This window comes from Schistocerca cancellata, chromosome 4, assembly GCF_023864275.1.
Source record: "Schistocerca cancellata isolate TAMUIC-IGC-003103 chromosome 4, iqSchCanc2.1, whole genome shotgun sequence".
In the NCBI taxonomy this organism is placed as follows: domain Eukaryota; kingdom Metazoa; phylum Arthropoda; class Insecta; order Orthoptera; family Acrididae; genus Schistocerca; species Schistocerca cancellata.
In genome coordinates this window covers 580493598-580515570 of record NC_064629.1, presented here as the reverse complement: position 1 = coordinate 580515570, position 21973 = coordinate 580493598, and the positions used below count along the sequence as shown (strand labels likewise).

The 21973-nt window shown below is 39.4% G+C and overlaps 1 protein-coding gene across 1 annotated transcript in view; it reads right to left on the bottom strand.

Moving 5' to 3' along the window:
• The window catches only part of LOC126184333 (cullin-2), a 184818-nt gene that overhangs the window by 5979 nt on the left and 156866 nt on the right, over window positions 1-21973 (bottom strand). The window contains exon 13 of the mRNA XM_049926709.1: window positions 14244-14459. Coding sequence (XP_049782666.1) covers window positions 14244-14459 — 216 coding nt within the window. The remainder of the gene's footprint in view (window positions 1-14243; window positions 14460-21973) is intronic.

Below are 21973 nucleotides of genomic sequence, written 5' to 3'. Positions count from 1 at the left end.
CAAAATACTAACACGAATTCTTTACAGACGAATGGAAAAACTAGTAGAAGCCGACCTTGGGGAAGATCAATTGGGATTCCGTACAAATATTGGAACACGTGAGGCAATACTGACCCTACGACTTATCTTAGAAACTAGATTAAGGAAAGGCAAACCTACGTTCGTAGCATTTGTAGACTTAGAGAAAGCTTTTGACAATGCTGACTGGAATGCTCTCTTTCAAATTCTGAAGGTGGCAGGGGTAAAATACAGGGAGCGAAAAGCTATTTACAATTTGTACAGAAACCAGATGGCAGTTATAAGAGTCGAGGGGCATGAAAGGGGAGCAGTGGTTGGGATGGAAGTGAGACAGGGTTGTAGCCTCTCCCCGATGTTGTTCAATCTGCATATTGAACAAGCAGTAAAGGAAACAAAAGAAAAATTCGGAGTAGGTATTAAAATCCATGGAGAAGAAATAAAAACTTTTGAGGTTCGCCGATGACATTGTAATTCTGTCAGAGACAGCAAAGGACCTGGAAGAGTAGTTGAATGGAATGGATAGTGTCTTGAAAGGAGGATATAAGATGAACATCAACAAAAGCAAAGCGAGGATAATGGAATGTAGTCGAATTAAGTTGGGTGATGCTGAGGGAATTAGATTAGGAAATGAGACACTTAAAGTAGTAAAGGAGTTCTGCTATTTGGGGAGCAAAATAACTGATGATTGTTGAAGTAGAGAGGATATAAAATGTAGACTGGCAATGGCAAGGAAAGTGTTTCTGAAGAAGAGAAATTTGTAAACATTGGGTATAGATTTTAGTGTCAGGAAGTCGTTTCTGAAAGTATTTGTATGGAGTGTAGCCATGTATGGAAGTGAAACATGGACGATAAATAGTTTGGACAAGAAGAGAATAGAAGCTTTCGAAATGTGGTGCTACAGAAGAATGCTGAAGATTAGATGGGTAGATCACATAACTAATGAGGAGGTATTGAATAGAATTGGGGAGAAGAGAAGTTTGTGGCACAACTTGACTAGAAGAAGGGATTGGTTGGTAGGACATGTTCTGAGGCATCAAGGGATCGCCAGTTTAGTATTGGAGGGCAGCGTGGAGGTTAAAAATCGTAGAGGGAGACACAGAGATGAATGCACTAAGCAGTTTCAGAAGGATGTAGGTTGCAGTAAGTACTGGGAGATGAAGAAGCTTGCACAGGAGAGAGTAGCATGGAGAGCTGCATCAAACCAGTCTCAGGACTGAAGACCACAACAACAACAACAACAACATAACACCTAGACTTAAGCCTAGTTTACACAACACTAGGTTGCAGGCAACTGCGCCACCGGCCACTGCGAATGCGCGCCGCGCAACTCGTTGGCGAAACTAAACACTTTCGGCGTGTTCCAACTATGGCGATACTAGTTGCATGAGTTTTTAGGTTGTGTGTGTTCGTAGACTGTAGACAAATTGAAATATGAAGTGGGGAACTGAGAATAATGTTAGCTTTTTGGATATCTATGCTCCGATAGGTGTCTGTGAGATTTCAGTGATGCTGACTACCAAAATATGCAACATATTGCTGTACCAAAATATGCAACGTATTGCTGCCGCCGAGGACGTCATGTGTGATCATAACATAGATGGTTTGGCAATATCTTAGCTGTAGTGCAAAATTTATTGAGTTAGGAGCACGTATACAACTGAATTAAGAAAAATACAAGCAAGTGTACTTCTAGCTGTGGCAATGCTCTCATCTACAAGACTAACATCCCATCAATCGAGTTGGCCAGCTCTATGTTAAGGAATATTGATGACAGGAGGGAAGGCTATACAAATTCAACAAGCTGCATTCTTTATTCAATATTCATCTATTTAAAACGTCGCTGCAGTGCTCTCCATTCACATATGTTAGAATTTTGAAATATTGCCACTGTACGGATCTATCTTCTTAATGCGGCCTGCTTCGAATAATTATTGTTGCTAATGTTAATAATTATTACTGTTAATGTTAATAATTATTGGTGTTAATGAAATAGCGTCATCACCACCTAGAAACGTATCTTATAGCATGCCGAGTGTTCTCGTTTGTACTTCACGTAATATGATATGTAATTTTAGTTCTGGCGACAGTACTTCATGGATTACAATACCTTTATTCCTTATTGCATAATTAACTCTATTTAGAACAAATGTGAACTGTGCCCCGAGAATATAAAGGAGAAAATCTACAACTTCTGTGGAAATACATTTTCATGACTGCAGTACGTACTAAATTTACTTCCCTTCACATATTCCTCCTTCAGTGCATTATAAATAGCTTCAAATGTTTCTGGTATTATTTTTGTCAATGTGCACTGCAGTATTAGCACAGTCTAACAACAGTCGCGACACTTCTCCTCGATTTTGTTGCGAACCGCGCCAGCAGTGCCCCAAGCAGCCAGTAACTTAAAATTGTGAGTTCGGCGCGATCGTGAGAGCGAATAGTGGTTGTTTCTTATGATTTCTACAATGGTTTTTACAAGCAGGAGCGTTTGTAGCGCAATAAATTGCAGCAACAACAGGAGGAAGACACCACAGCTGTCTTTTTTTTTTTTTTCTCCCCCTAAGGATCCTGAGAGGTATATACCATCATGTTACTAAACTGTATCGTCAGGATTCACTTGCAAACTACATGTGTATTAAAGATTAATTGTATTAAAGATTAATGTTTCATTTTAGGAGCAGATAATGGCTCATTAATAGCAGATGAGGAGACCTTATAAAAAATGACCTAGTTTACCCGTATAATAATATCAGGTTTTGTTCGCTACATTTCGAACAAAACCAGTTCATGAACTCGTGTGGAATGCAGTACCCACACTGTTTGACATCCCAAATAAGCCACCTCAACTGACGATGAAGAGGAAACTGCCACAAAGATTCGACAATCCATCTAAAGCTGTAAAACAGCCCTATGACACACAAGCAGCCAGTTCAGCTCTCCATGTATCAGTGCCAGATTCGTGTGAATCGTCAACACAGAACTGCTTTGACGATGAAGTGGTTAGATTAAGTGCAGTTATTCGTGTCTTACAAAAGCGTAATGTTTGGCATGTATTTCATTTACTTCTGTCGTTAGTCAATTTTCCTGGCTTCCTTCGTGTGATGACATTATTGTTAGCACCTTGTTCACTGACAGATTGTTTGGAAACCATTCAAATATTTGGTTTTCGGTAAAATGTAATGTAATCAGCTCATTATGTTTTCAACATATTTCACCCACTATTTGGCAGTTGCTTGTCCCACTTAGAATAATATAACGATAAGGTCGTACTTGTGGCAATAGGCGACAATGTCAAACACAGTAGGCCTACCAAACGATAAATGGGCTCTCGATCGCTTTTGCATGTAGAGGTACATGTCTGTGCTTCTTACGTGTGAATAGTGTGTTTAATATTCTATTGATATCAATGTGGTAAGCTGCAATTTTTTCCAATGTCACAAGTGTTTCTTCACGAATGTGTTGTAGCTTGCCACTCGATTCGTAGTTTTTGTCCATACTTGCGCTTATTTGAGAATCATTTTTAGAAACATATATGCCTTCTGATACTACACAAACCCTTGGAGGCACGAAAATAACTCAAATATTTCGTAAATTACATAGGAAATGGATGCAAAACAAACATGCTTACGACGCGTCTGATGTTCACCTTACTCGCCGCTTGGAGCGCTAGTGTCGCTCCATCTGTCAAACGCGGTAACAACTTTTACAGCAGTGGCTGTCGCGACTGTTATGTTAGACTGTGGTATTAGAGTGCTGTACCGGTACTGTAAACTTGAGTAGCTAGAACTCGCACAGTATTACGGTAAGTCTGTCTGTTGTGGATGCAGCGTTTCTGAGGAGAGTGTTCAGCTTCATAATGTGAGGAGCCACTTTCTTGAGCACATATTGAAATGTACTCACGTCCATTCCCAGAGAGATTTTCATGCGACTTTACGTCCTCGACTTGCAGCTCCCGTAGCAAATTTTGTTGTATATCTTTCGCATCTCGTCCGTGAAGTCCATGGCTTCACCCAAGTATGTTTTCTTTTCTTCTTCTCCTCTTGCAAATGCAATGAAAATGCGATTGCAGTACACGCAAATGCAGACCAGGTATAATTTTACTTATGGCATCGGTGGCGTAATGTGTTGATGTTGGCAATAACCATTCAGTGCTAGGGATTTGACAGATTCTTGTATGTACCCTTGTCCAGTCAGTAAACTAGTTGTGCTCGTAAAATGAACATTTCATAACAAAACATATGCATTATATGAAGATGGACTTGCTAACATCAGCACACTACACCGCCGATGCCGTAAGTAAAATTGAACTACAGAGAATAGTATTAAGTCGTCATCGGCCATTATGAAGGAACTTTGACGAAATATTTGATGACATGTAGTACCCCCTTTTGCGCCATGTCAAAGATCGTTGTCAAAGAAAATTTGATAGTATAATATCTGCCTAAGTCCATCTATTAACATGGGCCTGTGGTTGCCAAGTAGAAAATCACTTTGTTGTGAGCATCCAAATCCAACTAACTCTTAATTTTTAATGTGACAGACTTGAGGCTGTTTTATAGATTGACAGATGCGCAACAATAGAATCGTCACAAAAACCAGACGTTACAGTATAACGTGTGAAGCTTACTTTACGGCAGTGGTGATAGCCATAGGGCACAACTGGACAAGAATTGTTGCATGTCACTCGGGAATCCCGAAACACATGCCACCTCATACTGTATAGGCTATAGTACCATATTACTGTATTTCTAATTATTTTGAGAACTGGTGACATGAGTGGAAGAAAAAAGAAAAGCATTAATATTGCTAAAAAGCTACGAATTTTGAGAGTTGTGAAGCAAAACAGTAATCGAAAGCGAGTGGATATTGCCAAGGAATTAGGAATTTCTGCATCTACTTTAAATTCTATAGTAGCACAGGCAAAGGAAAATGAAGATAGCCCATGTGTGTTCAGAATTTCCACTACTAAGCGGACCCTCATTAAGGGTGGGAAATACGAAAACGTGGATGATTGATTGTTGCAGTGATTCAGGCAACATAGAGCACAAGGCATTCCTATTAGCAGCCCAACGCTTTGTGAAAAAGCAAATGAATTTGCAATTCAACTCGGTGTGGAAAATTTCAGTGCTTCATCAAGTTGGCTGCACAAATTTAAGGTAATACACAGCATCAGCTGTCAGAATGTATGTGGCGAAAGCAAAAGTGTTGATCCTGAGACAGTGCAACATTGGAAGGAAACCCGTTTGAAAGAACTGACATCCCAATATGCTCCTAAAAACAATTTTCGATGCAGATGAGATGCACTTGTTTTACAATGCAATGCCTGACCGCTCAATGGCACTCAAAGGTCAAGAAATTGTACTAAAGGCATTCACTGAAAATTATTTCTAGTAGTTAGTTCATGAGCCCACGCGAATAGTAAATGGTTGTGAAAACACGCTTGACCTCTTAGCAAGAAATAATCCTGAGTTAAAAACGAGTATCAAAACTGATACAGGGATTAGTGAACACAGGGTGGTTGTAGCAAGACTGCAAATCCTCCAAAAATAAGCGAAAAATATACCTGTTCAAAAAAGCAGATAAAAATTCACTTGACGCCTTCCTGAGAGACAACCTCAACTCATTCCAAATAAATAATATAAGTGTAGACCAGAGTGGCTTGAATTCAAAGAAATAGTATCGGCAGCAATTGAGAGATTTATACCAAATAAATTAACAATCGACGTAGCTGATCGTCTTTGGTACACAAAACAGGTTAGATCACTGTTGCAGAAACAACGGAACACACATGCCAAATTTAAACCAACGCAAAATCTCCAAGATTGGCGATCTTTTACAAAAGCTCGAAATTTAGCTCTGACTTCAATGCGAGATGCTTATAACAGTTTCCACAACGAAACTTTGTCTCGAAATCTAGCAGAAAATCCAAAGAGGTTCTGGTCGTATGTGAAGTATGTTAGCGACAAGAAACAATCAATGACATCTCTGCGCGATAGCAATGGAGATACTATCAAAGACAGTGGTGCCAAAGCAGAGTTACTAAACACAGCCTTCCGAAATGACTTCAGAAAAGACAACGAAGTAAATATTCCAGAATTCGAATCGAGAACAGCTGCCAACATGAGTAACATAGACGTAAATATCCTCGGAGCAGTGAAGCAACGTAAATCATTTAATAAAAGTCCATACTGTATACCAATTAGGTTCCTTTCGGAGTATGCTGATGAATTAGCTCCATACTTAACAATCATACTAGACAAAAGATCCGTACCCAAAGACTGGAAAGTTGCACAGGTCACACCAATGTTCAAGAAAGGTAATAGGAGTAATCCACTAAATTACAGACCCATATCGTTAACGTCGATATTCAGCAGAATTTTGGAACATATATCGTGTTCAAACATTATTAATTACCACGAAGAAAACTCTATTGTCAAGTTTCCCACAAAATACACTAGTAACAAGAAATCATGGATTACGACACGACAAAAGTTTTCGAAAGCTGGCTTCCAAGTGTCGATGCGAAAATGGGTGCAGCAGGCCGGAAGATTTTATTGCCCGTAGACAGGTGTGCAGCACATCTTCCCCTTACTTTCTATTTGAGAAATGTGACCGTGGAATTCTTTCTAGCGAATTGCATAAGTGAGCTCCAGCCACTTGACCTTGGAGTATTACATAATTTCAAGTTGTTGCATTATCACAAAATGCTTGAGCAGCATGCCATCAGGTGTGTAAATATTGAACAAATGGAAGAAATGAAAATAAACATTTTATGGGTAAGATTTTTCCTTGCTATTTATTTCATGTTGTGCTACCGGAGCCAAAGAACACTTCGAAAAATTATTAATGAAATTGTTCCTTCTGATAGGCAGTGCACTACATTGCAGCTTCATGGCATAGAGTTTCAGATGATACCATTCGGAACTGTTTCCGAAAAGCCGGATTTGGAAATTAAGTCCACAATCATTGTAGAAATGATTGTACTGACTATCCTACACCTAATGACGACGAATGGAATCGACTTGAAGAGCAGGCATCATTTGAGGATTGTGTGAACGTTGATGAAAACCTCGTCACTACAGAACCCACAACTATCACTGAGATAGTTCAATGTGCATTCGCGGGATCTGGACGAGGAAGAAACTGATGATGAGGATGATACAGAAGAGCCTCATCATTCCTCCGAAACATTTAGCGATCCAGTAAATGCGTTAGAAATAATTGAACAATTTGTGACACACCAAAATGTTTCTGACGAAATAATGACAGTTATCCCATTTTGAGGCATCAAATAAAATAAAATAAAATATTACGGACCTTTTTTTATGAACTGACGTTTTCTTCTGTGTAGAGGTTTACATTTGTCTTTATATCTTTGTAAAGTATGGTACCTAGTATGCCTTTATAACGTTTTGCAGAATGTAACATTTTATTTACTGGATTTTTCATTTGTGTTTACCAATCAATTTGATAGTATGGTGCCATATTTCATATATACGTTTTTCACACTTATACTTTTTTTTCCTGTAGTCCGTTGAAAAAATGTATGAACGAAGTTTTACTGTATTTCTGCATCAAAGGCATGTCTTCATTACTGAAGATAAACGAAGAGGTCTTGAAACCTCTGTGGTGTTTACCTGCTATATCAATAAATAGTACAACAGTGGTGGGTTGCTGTTTATTTCAGCCATTTTAAATGTCAAATTTTCTTGCAACACTTATATTATCTGAATAATAATGTCGTGTCGTCTTCCACAAATTTCATGAGAACAGTTCATGCGTTCATGGATACTCCTATTTTATCCCTCAGTTTCACTTGACTTACCTTGTGTTTTGTTGCCCAACCATGGTCATCACCTAATTGGTGCTCCAAATGTTAACTTCTTCTCTCCCTAACAACACTTGCTTGCAATAAACACAGAATAACTGACAATGTCTCCTCTCTGGTCCCCCATTCCTTTCTACTTCATAGCTCACACATATTTCGGTGGTTATCTGTGCTTTCTAACATTATAAGGACCGTACCAGTTGATCTGACCGGTCAGTGTTATTTCACATTTAATAAATAGTGTACATTTTAATTTATGGGCCTTATTTTTTGTGACTTTTAATGTACCTTGGTGGTTTATAATTTCTGTAAATGACAAATGCATATTACCAAAAACTGAAGAAATTGTAAACATTTTTACCTTAGAGGACTGCAGCCCGTTATTCTGACCGGTGAAATATTTTTTATGTTTATTGTCAGTAAAGGCACAACAGTGGATTTTTTCGTCCTCTTAGCTTATTTTATTGCACTGTCATGATCTCATTGCCTTGCTCTCTCTCCCCCTCCCTCTACATTTTACTTTACTTAGTGAAAGAGTGGACATACTTTAATTGCTGTTCTCTGTCAATACACTGTTGTGCTGGGCAGAAGTTTAGCGCTCCTCCTCATTATTATGGTGAGCCACTGTTTTTGTGCGGATGAAGAATTACTGAATTATGTGAATATGTGAACAGTTTACGAGAAGAAAATTCAGAAGGAGAAGATATTTTTGAATGTTGGGTGATAAAAGAGTGTAAAGATGGCACGGAATATTAATCCCACAAAACCGAGCAAGGCAAATCATCAGAGTTGGAATATGAATATTCTGTACAACAACACACGAATAACCCAGTATAGAACAGTGTGGACTCTAATTGCACCAGGGCATGCACATGGAAGAGTAAGGTGCCACAACATGTTGTTAGAAATTCCTGGGCCACATGTAATGCTACAAAACTTATAGTCGCAGGCAGTTACTTGAGGGCATGGCGAGTGTTGACAGACAACAGTATTCTACAGAATATAAAAAAAAAAAACTTTACAAAAATTAGAGTCTGAGAACTTCACCAGGATGATACATGGGTACTTGATATTGCCCAATTAGAAGCTGCCTTAGCTATAATGTATGCACGTGGAGCGTATGGAGGAAAGAATTTCCTCCTGAAACTTCTGTGGTGTCAAGTGTGGGGGCCCACAAATTTTTTCCTCGCACTGTGAGACGAAATAAGTTCACAGAAGTCATGTGATTTTTTAAGATTTGATGACAAGCAGATTCGTGCCAAAAGACGCCAGACCGATGACTTCAGCACCTACCCCAGTCTTGAATTCATTTGTAGGTAACTGGATTCAGTACTATAAACCAGGTGCATTTATAACCGTAGCTCTATCGATGCAAAGCTCTGTGCTGCTATACATAATACATAAGTAATAAACCAAACAAATTTGGTCTGTTGTTCTGGGTTCCAGCCGATGCCAGTAGTAAATATGTGGCAAATGGATTTCCTTACTTGGGTAAAAAAAAAAAAGTGAAAGATTCAGTAGCATACCAGATGCTGAGCGTGTTGTTGCATGTCTCATGCAACCTTACACTTCAAAAGGAAGAAATGTAACACATGACAGTTTCTTCATAGCTGAAAATATTGCAGAGCAGCTGAAGTGGGAGGGATCTTTATATGATACTATTTTATACAAACCTGGTGATGCAACAATTACTTCCTATCAGGGAAAGACCAAGAAAAACGTTCTTCTATTGAGCACAATGCACCAGTCAGTTGCAGTGGATGAAGAACCACAGAAGAAACTCCCTGAAACTACAATTCCACTAAATTTGGAGTTGATATTCTGGACCAGATATCTCATCTGTACATTGTCAAGTTTGGCTGCCACACATGGTCTATGCACGTTTTTCAATGTCCTCTACTGTGCTGGAATCAATGCCTGGATCCTTTACAGAAAGACAACATTAGAAGAAGTTGGCTGGTGAATATTTCTTTTCAAATTAGCAGAAGAACTCTCCTCTGCATATGTACAATCGAGGAAATGACTTGTGCATACATTCACCATGACCACTGAAATATGTAAGGTACCGGTACGGAAGACCTGCCAGATAGGAGGACGCAAAAGTTCGAACAAAACTAAAAATCTGTGTGTGCAGTGCAAGAAATTCGCATGTGGTTCATGTGCTGGAAGTGGTCAGTACATGTGGACAACCTTTTATTGACAAAGATAGTGGCTTTGTTTGAAAAGATGTCATACAGAGATGAAAATGTTATTTTTTTGTTATTGCTACAGCAATTTGTGTCATTTTTTCTTTATTTTTCGTACTACATGTATGTTTATGACATGTTTGGGGCTTTGACTGAGTATGAGACATGTAGATGAAGCATGTTACTGTAAAATTGTATGCTTATTCACATTTGTAAGTTTAGTTACCCCCCCATGAACCATGGACCTTGCCGCTGGTGGGGAGGCTTGCGTGCCTCAGCGATACAGATGGCCGTACCGTAGGTGCAACCACAACGGAGGGGTATCTGTTGAGAGGCCAGACAAACATGTGGTACCTGAAGAGGGGCAGCAGCCTTTTCAGTAGTTGCAGGGGCAACAGTCTGGATGATTGACTGATCTGGCCTTGTAACATTAACCAAAACGGCCTTGCTGTGCTGGTACTGTGAACGGCTGAAAGCAAGGGGAAACTACGGCTGTAATTTTTCCCGAGGACATGCAGCTCTACTGTATGATTAAATGATGATGGCGTCCTCTTGGGTAAAATATTCCGGAGATAAAATAGTCCCCCATTCGGATCTCCGGGCGGGGACTACTCAGGAGGACGTCGTTATCAGGAGAAAGAAAACTGGCGTTCTACGGATCAGAGTGTGGAATGTCAGATCCCTTAATCGGGCAGGTAGGTTAGAAAATTTAAAAAGGGAAATGGATAGGTTAAAGTTAGATATAGTGGGAATTAGTGAAGTTCGGTGGCAGGAGGAACAAGACTTTTGGTCAGGTGATTACAGGGTTATAAAAACAAAATCAAATAGAGGTAATGCAGTAGTAGGTTTAATAATGAATAAAAAAATAGGAGTGCGGGTTAGCTACTACAAACAGCATAGTGAACGCATTATTGTGGCCAAGATAGACACAAAGCCCATGCCTACTACAGTAGTACAAGTTTATATGCCAACTACCTCTGCAGATGATGAAGAAATAGATGAAATGAATGACGAGATAAAAGAAATTATTCAGGTAGTGAAGGGAGACGAAAATTTAATAGTTATGGGTGACTGGAATTAGTCAGTAGGAAAAGGGAGAGAAGGAAACATAGTAGGTGAATATGGATTGGGGGGAAGGAATGAAAGAGGAAGCCGCCTTGTAGAATTTTGCACAGAGCATAACTTAATCATAGCCAACACTTGGTTCAAGAATCATAAAAGAAGGTTGTATACCTGGAAGAATCCTGGAGATACTAAAAGGTATCATCAGATAGATTATATAATGGTAAGACAGAGATTTAGGAACCAGGTTTTAAATTGTAAGACATTTCCATGGGCAGATGTGGATTCTGACCACAATCTATTGGTTATGAACTGCAGATTGAAACTGAAGAAACTGCAAAAAGGTGGGAATTTAAGGAGATGGGACCTGGAGAAACTGACCAAACCAGATGTTGTATAGAGTTTCAGGGAGAGCATAAGGGAACAATTGACAGGAATGGGGGAAAGAAATACAGTAGAAGAAGAATGGGTAGCTCTGAGGGATGAAGTAGTGAAGGCAGCAGAGGATCAAGTAGGTAAAAAGACGAGGGCTAATAGAAATCCTTGGGTAACAGAAGAAATATTGAATTTAATCGATGAAACGAGAAAATATAAAAATGCAGTAAATGAAGCAGGCAAAAAGGAATACAAACGTCTCAAAAATGATATCAACAGGAAGCGCAAAATGGCTAAGCAGGAATGGCTAGAGGACAAATGTAAGGATGTAGAGGCTTGTCTCAGTAGGGGTAAGATAGATACTGCCTACAGGAAAATTAAAGAGACCTTTGTATGAATATCAAGAGCTCACATGGCAACCCAGTTCTAATCAAAGAAGGGAAGGCAGAAAGGTAAAAGGAGTATATAGAGGGTTTGTACAAGGGCGATGTACTTGAGGACAATATTATGGAAATGGAAGAGGATGTAGATGAAGACGAAATGGGAGATAAGATACTGCGTGAAGAGTTTGACACAGCACTGAAAGACCTGAGTCACAACAAAGCTCCGGGAGTAGGCAACACTCCATTAGAACTACTGACACCCTTGGGAGAGCCAGTCCTGACAAAACTCTACCATCTGGTGAGCACGATGTATGAGACAGGCGAAATACCCTCAAGACTTCAAAAAGAATATAATAATTCCAATCTGAAAGAAAGCAGGTGTTGACAGATGTGAAAATTACCGAACTATCAGTTTAATAAGTCACAGCTGCAAAATACTAACGCGAATTCTTTACAGACGAATGGAAAAACTGGTAGAAGCCGACCTCGGGGAATATCAGTTTGGATTCCGTAGAAATGTTGGAACACGTGAGGCAATACTGACCTTACGACTTATCTTAGAAGAAAGATTAAGAAAAGGCAAACCTACGTTTCTAGCATTTGTAGACTTAGAGAAAGCTTTTGACAATGTTAACTGGAATACTCTCTTTCAAATTCTGAAGATGGCAGGGGTAAAATACAGAGAGCGAAAGGCTATTTACAGTTTGTACAGAAACCAGATGGCAGTTATAAGAGTCGAGGGACATGAAAGGGAAGCAGTGGTTAAGAAGGGAGTAAGACAGGGTTGTAGCCTCTCCCCGATGTTATTCAATCTGTATATTGAGCAAGCAGTAAAGGAAACAAAAGAAAAATTCGGAGTAGGTATTAAAATTCATGGAGAAGAAGTAAAAACTTTGAGATTCGCCGATGACATTGTAATTCTGTCAGAGACAGCAAAGGACTTGGAAGAGCAGTTGAACGGAAGGGACAGTGTCTTGAAAGGAGGATATAAGATGAACATCAACAAAAGTAAAACGAGGATAATGGAATGTAGTCAAATTAAGTCGGGTGATGCTGAGGGAATTAGATTAGGAAATGAGAAACTTAAAGTAGTAAAGGAGTTTTGCTATTTAGGGAGTAAAATAACCGATGATGGTCGAAGTAGAGAGGATATAAAATGTAGACTGGCAATGGCAAGGAAAGCGTTCCTCAAGAAGAGGAATTTGTTAACATCGAGTATAGATTTAAGTGTCAGGAAGTCGTTTCTGAAAGTATTTGTATGGAGTGTAGCCATGTATGGAAGTGAAACATGGACGATAACTAGTTTGGACAAGAAGAGAATAGAAGCTTTCGAAATGTGGTGCTACAGAAGAATGCTGAAGATAAGGTGGGTAGATCACGTAACTAATGAGGAGGTATTGAATAGGATTGGGGAGAAGAGAAGTTTGTGGCACAACTTGACTAGAAGAAGGGATCGGTTGGTAGGACATGTTTTGAGGCATCAAGGGATCACAAATTTAGCATTGGAGGGCAGTGTGGAGGGAGACCAAGAGATGAATACACTAAGCAGATTCAGAAGGATGTAGGTTGCAGTAGATACTGGGAGATGAAGCAGCTTGCACAGGATAGAGTAGCATGGAGAGCTGCATCAAACCAGTCTCAGGACTGAAGACCACAACAACAAGTTTAGTTAAACAAGATTTTGTATTTACAATGTATTTCTTACTTCAATCATTTTTATTAAATAAATATACTTTCTACTAGAAATTTTTAAGCATAACACATTTGTACAATAGCGTAATGCACTACTGACCCATAAACACACCGTACTGAAGCAACTTAAAAAGTAAAACTGAAAATAAAGAAGAAAAACTTCACCGGTCAAAAGACCGGTAGCGGTCCTTCTAGGTAGTTCGCTAATGCCGGTCCTCCTAGTGCTAATCAAGCTACTTTGGGGAAATAAATTACCTCCTATGTGTATACCATATCACACATGTCTGTCTCACAAATTATGACGACTAGTACACTTTATGTAACACAGAATGTTGACAACAGACCAATATTTCGACATCTGCAATATGCATACAGCAAGTATTTTGTGGCTTCTCACAAAATCAGATTTATAAACACTATGCATGCTAACTCTTCCTACAATGTATCACTGCCAAATGAGCCTTACTCGCACCAGTATCTTTTATTCCAGTTAACCTCTCTTGCCTTCTACATAACTTTTTTCCCCTCATGCTTCATTGTGCTAATCAACTATTTGCCTTCTGTTCTCTCTTTAGCCTTCTTGCCTTTGCACCACTCGATCTCTTCCTCTTCATATGCCAAGAATGCACTAGGCTGACAAATTTATAGGAAAACAGAATTGAAATACTGGAGAAATGATCATTTATTTTATAGACATACCTCCTGAATCAGACAATTGTGCTTAAGTACTTTCCGGCTTTTCATAATCCTCACAATTGCTGCCTGTAAGTAAAGTTTTCTGTCCTCATCCACAGCAGATATGGTTTGTTCTATTTCTTGTGGGGATTCTTTATGGGCGATAGTAGTAATTCTGAATTTTGTCCTTTTGTTTGTGTACTCTTTATTAAGACGCAACACAGTATCAGGTCCTAGAGCCTACAAAAGAGAAACAAAAACATTTTTACAAAGAAGTATTTACAGTACCTATAACAACTTGAAGATTATAATAATAAAGTTACAATGTAACAGAACTGTTAAAAACTCTAAAGGCTGGTCATGTTTACTTACTAACACAAATTTGAAATGAGTGCAGAAAAGATTCTAGAATGTTCATTCTTTATGTAACCACAGCTTCCAAGACTCACAGCAGGGGCGGGCAGGAATCCTGCACATGTGCGGTGCACTTGCACGCGTGCAGTTAACAGGTGTTCCGCGTGCACACAGGGGCAAGCTGGCAACCCGCTTATCTCCCATCCCCACCATACCTTCTGTCCGCTCCTTCCTCTGTAATGCGTTTTGTTTCCTAGCTTGCTTTATTGAGTGAATGAATAAGGTTAGTAGGAGTGCTTGAAAGAAATCATGGTTTGAAAGAGTACCTATTACCTACGATACGTTTTATTTAATTATCACAGGTGGAGTTTACAATACGTTTAATATCTGGAACAAAATTTCTACATACAGACAAACACAAACAGTTACGTAAATTTTCATCACTGATGTTTGCTCTTAATCAAGACTTATTAATTGAGCAAATGGTTTTCCAGCTCTAGCTATATTAAGCGCAGTCTTATAACTTGCACATACTGCTGGGCTATTATTGTTGTCATCCTGAACTTGAAAACAGTGCTCCATAAAATGTTAAATCAGTTAGATGAGAGACATGGCGAGAGAAAGTCGCAGATCTCTCGTGACAACAGCAACTACGACAAATTCAAATGGCTCTGAGCACTATGGGACTTAACTGCTGTGGTCATCAGTCCCCTAGAACTTAGAACTACTTAATACTTAAACCTAACTAACCTAAGGACATCACACACATCCATGTCTGAGGCAGGATTCAAACCTGCGACCATAGCAGTCGCGCGGTTCCAGACTGTAGTGCCTAGAACCGCTCGGCCACTCCGGCCGGCCAACTACGACAGATTCATCTGGTATCGTCAGATCTCTCTTCTTAAGCTCAGTTAATTCCCCATCTGCTTAGAATCCGACAATAAATTGTACTCGTCCTTGTGAAATTTATTATAATGGCCTTCAATACTAAACTTACGTTGACCAGCGAGAATACTGCCACATATTAAACATTTTGAATTTTCATGCTTTTGCACATAGAAAAAATGATTCTCCCATTACTTTTTAAAAGATAGCAAATCTCCACTTCTCCGTTTCTTGAAATACAACGTTCACTACATAGTGCTCGCTTTGCATCAACGTCCGCAGCTTAGCCTGGCACTACACTGCCGCAACCTGCCGGCTGTCGCCACAGCCCCGGTTGACGCCTGCACGCGAGCAGCACATGTGCAGCGCTGTGCGCTCATGAGCAGCATGCAACGTTTGCCCGCCCCTGCTCTACAGTATGACTTGTCCACTATAAAAATGTACAACATATTCTTCCTGTTTACTAAGAACCTTTTCTTTAACATCAGTATCTCTCTCTCTCTCTCTCTCTCTCTCTCTCTCTCCCACCCCCCCATACACACACACACACACACACACACACACACACACACACACACACACACACACTCTTCTGAACTGGCCACTTTCAGTCATGAGAGTGAATTTGAGTGGAATGTGTGGAATCTATTTAAAAGTTACTTAACTTTTTTTCTTTGATTAGGGTTTATAGCCTCATGGCATCAAAGCAATTGGAGATGGAGTATTATCTCAGCTTGAAAAGAATGAACCAAAGAGCTGTTTATGGGTTTTTTGAAGAAACAAAACCCAAGTTTTAGGTTTTATCACACCTTGCCTGACTGCTGTCTTTTAAAATGTTATAGGGAACTTCTTTTTTTGCTTTTCTATTCATATTACTTTATGTAAAAGCTATTACTAGCTCCAATCTCTTGTTTATTTTCAGTATAACACCTGATGTCAGGCATGTAAGAGCCCAAAACTGGTCGTGTTTTAACTACTGAAAAACAAAAATAAAAAGAACCTGAAGTGGTATCTTTATCCTCTACTGTAATGCTCAATTGCAGATGTTCCTCCAGCAGGATGGTTTTTGTTATTTATGGAATTCGCTGTAGGGAAACCATGGCTAATATAAGTAAAAATACCAGTGATATGAAGCAATCAATGTATGTCAACCTGAAAAAACTTTAATTACTGAGCCTTACTTGTGTTGAATAAAAGTGAAACAGTACACCTCTCACTAACACCAATCAGCAAAACAAGTGAGCATTGTACGTAACATTACACATACAGCTAAGTGAATATACATGTTATCTAATTATCTAATGGAAGTTCATCCCCAGAGAGAGAGAGAGAGAGAGAGAGAGAGAGAGAGAGAGAGAGAGAGAGAGAGAGACTGGATCATAACTAAAGGTACAAATTGAAACAGTTGAAAGTAGACAATATGAGAAGCAAAACTACTCAGTAAATGTGAGCTGCTAAATTAACAGTTAGTAAAATAATTAAAAACACATTGTTTCTATCCACTGCTAACTTCACTGTCCATAAATGTCGACCTGACCACAAAAATGGTAATGGTTATGTCAGTAGAATTATAGCTGCTTTTAATGAACACAGATAGTCGATGATGTTTCCACTGAGCAATTTCAGAGTGTGTGGCACATGCACAATGGAAAAAAAGCCACACTTTTGCTGTTACAATGAAATGAAATCTAACTGATAGAGGTCGAGGCAGACCTGCACAACAGTCTTCAGGATTAACTAATCTGAATCTTTAAAGTGTTATGTACAGCATTCCTGCCAACACAGTTGAAAAACTGGAACAAAGAACTGTAAATCCAACTCAACAATTTGGAAACGATCACAAGGTGTTTCGAAGAATTCATAACTGAATGCAGAGATCAGCACAGTACTACAGTCAGATACAAGAACAAAATTTTTAACACCTGCTATTACAGGGTATGAGTGTACAGTAATTTTAACGTAGGACAGTATTTACTGTTCAGTAAAAATAATTGCATTTCTACTGAAGTATACAATAATTTTTCCAAACTATTATTATCATCAATCAACAGCAGCCAGTAACAACAATTTCACAATTATCTCAAATTATCCATTTGCTGGCATATGTTTTTTGATATGTTTGCAGTTTGTATCATGCTTCCACCTAGGTCACTTAGTGATTATACTGCTACACAGTGGTGCAGTATAGTGTAGTGATTAGCATCACTGGCAGGCAAGCTGCGGGTTGTCAATCCGACAGCCAGCAATTATTTGTTATTTAGTATTTTATCATTTCTGGAAGGTTCTCGAAATATCTTATGTTTGTAATGTGTGTATATTCTGGAACATTTGATGTTTAAAAGTACCAGTATTCTACAATATTCGATGTTTGTATAAACAGCCGAATTCTCAGTCCAGGAATTCAGTTATGGTCTGGCAATTCACTGGTATCAGTAATAAATGTGGTTTCAGTGCCAGGTATTTTACAACATTAACAACCCTGCCTTTGGATTTGCACTTGATTATGAGTTTCGACATGACACAGATTGGCGGAGATGCCGGGTACTTCAAAACATCTACATCACCACAGCTCCGATTACGTAATGTAAAAGCTGCTGCCCCCACAAATGCCAACCAGAATACAAGCAGTACATCATTCTGAAGATTGTGTGTTCAGGAGACAGATGGATTCCAATACCAGTAAATCAGCTGCACATCAGGCATCTATCAGTGTTTTCTATAGATACTGGTCAGGACCGACAAAATGGCTGAAAGGATTCAACTGAGTCTCCAATTACAACTGGTGCAATGATATGATGTGCTTGGCAAATGTGTACTTTTACTTGGATGGCACATCCCCACAATGGTTTGAGAGGAATGAAGAGATGTTAAATTACTAGCACAGGTTCCAAGCCGAACTGAAGAAAACATTTGGCAACAATTAGCAGCAAGGCAGCTTAGTGAAGAGTGGAAGAGCAAGTCAAGAACAGGGCACAAATGTCATGTGAAAATGTTGCAGTAGTGCATACAGAATGTTCTGGTCCTATGCCACATCGTGAATCTGAATCTGACAGAAGCTGACAAAATCTCACACTTGATGAAAGAAATCACAGAAGACACATACCAAGGTCTTCTAGTAAGGGATGTCACAAGACAGACGAATTCATCAAGTGGTGCCAGCGAATCAACAAAAAAAAGAGATGGAAGAAGTATGACAGACTGCCGAATGTGGTCCCTATACTTGTTTGTATTGTGAAATTTTGATTATCAGTGAGTTCCATGATAAACTTGCACTATTATCATCAGTTGTAGAATTAAACTTATTTGTGCTCTTAAAATTTTTGAGAACAGTAGGCCTATTCTCACAGAAAGCAATCATTCTCTAATTTCATTGTATAATTGCAAGAGAAATATATTATTTCTGAGAATTTTCAGTTGCTTACAAAACTATGTTTTTGAAAATTTTCATGATTTTGTTAAGTTAAGAGCTATTCCATAGCAAATCAACATTTGTGATTCACAGTTACTGCCACTGAGTAGATTACCCTGAATTTTAGTGTATATAAATGCAAATAAACATACATTTTTGAGAATTCTTGGAAGTTACCATTGTCCTGTCCATAAACTAATTGTAGCATTAAATCAGAATTTATGATTTAGTTACTGTAGCAGATATTGTAACTAATATATAGTGTTGCATTTAATTTTGCCTTTCAAGAAGATTACATATTATCTATATTTATCGTAAATTAACTCTATTTTCACTTTTGTTAGCGACTATAATTAATCTCAAAAAGTTTTAGAAAGCAGTAATTTTTATCACAGGTTTTTCTGTTGCCTTAACTGAAATCTTATTTTGTGTATTTGCTTTGATTCTTATAGGGCATTAATAATTTTTTTTCTCAACAGATTAAGAGATAGCAGTCTTGGTTAAAATTATTTGTTCACTGTCCTGTAAAATACTGCTTCAACCACAATACAGCTCTCTATGAATGCTTTTCTTAAACATGTTTGAGTTAGTTAATGTTTGTAAGCAACTGGAAATCACAATGACTACTGTCAAATGATTGGCAGCTGCTGCAAATCGGTGTGTTGGAATAGCTCTCAAGAGTCATGTACTTGTGGTACCAAAGGTACTTCAAGTACTACCCTCTCCTGTGGTTCCTGTCTCCTCTACAGAAGAATGGGATCTGTCATTAATCATTCACTTGACTGCGAGTGGCGTGTCAATAGTAGATCTTGAAAACCTGTACAGGGTAGACAGGGACCAGGGAAGACTCAGGGTGTTATACCGCTACCCCTAACCAACAAGTTTGAGGTGCTGTCTTTCACTGAAACTGAGCTAGGGGACTCACTTCACCGTTTTCGGGAAACCTGTTTTGTCCCACGTCAAGAGGAGGCAAACACTGGGCTCCAAGATCATACTTTGATCACTCCAGTGATTGGCAGAGAAGGTTGAGAAGATGAGCCTGAGTTTCATGGAAGCTCACAATTTGCAGCACTGTCCCCAGAACTGAAGTAGCCCCCAGTTCAGAGTTGAGTGGAAGGATTGGGGTTAAGAACTATATGGTCCCCCCCTACATGACTCAGCTGTGCACGAGATATCAGAGGCTGCTATCTAGATAGCTGACAGTGTGTGTGATGCACAAAGGGGCTTTTTTTTTTTTTTTTTTAAGATTAGGTGACTCTTCGTCTTGTCAAGATAATGACAGCTGCATGAGACCCAGAAGGGTAAGCGAGAGGGTCAAAAAAATGCCTCCTATAGGTGAGAGTATTAAAATACCAGTAGTCAACTGCTGAAGCATTCGCAACAAAGTGCCAGAGTTTGAAGCACTACTAAAGTGCTGTGAAGCTCACATAATACTAGGTACAGAAAGATGATTAAAACCTGAAGTTGACAGCAGTGACATTTTTTGGGAAAATATACAGGGTTATTACAAATGATTGAAGCGATTTCACAGCTCTACAATAACTTTATTATTTGAGATATTTTCACAATGCTTTGCACACACATACAAAAACTCAAAAAGTTTTTTTAGGCATTCACAAATGTTCGATATGTGCCCCTTTAGTGATTCGGCAGACATCAAGCCGATAATCAAGTTCCTCCCACACTCGGCGCAGCATGTCCCCATCTATGAGTTCGAAAGCATCGTTGATGCGAGCTCGCAGTTCTGGCACGTTTCTTGGTAGAGGAGGTTTAAACACTGAATCTTTCACATAAGCCCACAGAAAGAAATCGCATGGGATTAAGTCAGGAAAGCGTAGAGGCCATGCAATGAATTGCTGATCATGATCTCCACCACGACTGATCCATCGGTTTTCCAATCTTCTGTTTAAGAAATGCCGAACATCATGATGGAAGTGTGGTGGAGCACCATCCTGTTGAAAGATGAAGTCAGCGCTGTCGGTCTCCAGTTAGGCATGAGCCAGTTCTCCAACATGTCAAGATACACGTGTGCTGTAACGTTTTTTTTCGCAGAAGAAAAAGGGGCCGTAAACTTTAAACCGTGAGATTGCACAAAACACGTTAACTTTTGGTGAATTGCGAATTTGCTGCACGAATGCGTGAGGATTCTCTACCGCCCAGATTCACACATTGTATCTGTTCACTTCACCATTAAGAAAAAAATGTTGCTTCATCACTGAAAACAAGTTTCGCACTGAACGCATCCTCTTCCATGAGCTGTTGCAACCGCGCCGAAAATTCAAAGCGTTTGACTTTGTCATCGGGTGTCTGGGCTTGTAGCAATTGTAAACAATAAGGCTTCTGCTTTAGCGTTTTCCGTAAGATTTTCCAAACCGTCGGCTGTGGTATGTTTAGCTCCCTGCTTGCTTTATTCGTCGACTTCCGCGGGCTACGCATGAAACTTGCCCACACGCACTCAACCGTTTCTTCACTCACTGCAGGCCGACCCGTTGATTTCCCCTTACAGAGGCATCCAGAAGCTTTAAACTGCGCATACCATCGCTGAATGGAGTTAGCAGTTGGTGGATCTTTGTTGAACTTCGTCCTGAAGTGTTGTTGCACTGTTATGACTGACCGATGTGAGTGCATTTCAAGCACGACATACGCTTTCTCGGCTCCTGTTGCCATTTTGTCTCACTGCGCTCTCGAGCGCTCTGGCGGCAGAAAACTTAAGTGCGGCTTCAGCCGAACAAAACTTTATGAGTTTCTACGTATCTGTAGTATGTCGTGAGCATGTTGTTGCTGTTGTTGTGCTCTTCAGTCCTGAGACTGGTTTGATGCAGCTCTCCATGCTACTCTATCCTGTGCAAGCTTCTTCATCTCCCAGTACCTACTGCAACCTACACCCTTCCGAATCTGCTTAGTGTATTCATCTCTTGGCCTCCCTCTACAATTTTTACCCTCCACACTGCCGTCCAATACTAAATTGGTGATCCCTTGATGCCTCAGAACATGTCCTACCAACTGATCCCTTCTTCTAGTCAAGTTGTGCCACAAACTTCTCTTCTCCCCAATCCTATTCAATACCTCCTCATTAGTTATATGATCTACCCATCTAATCTTCAGA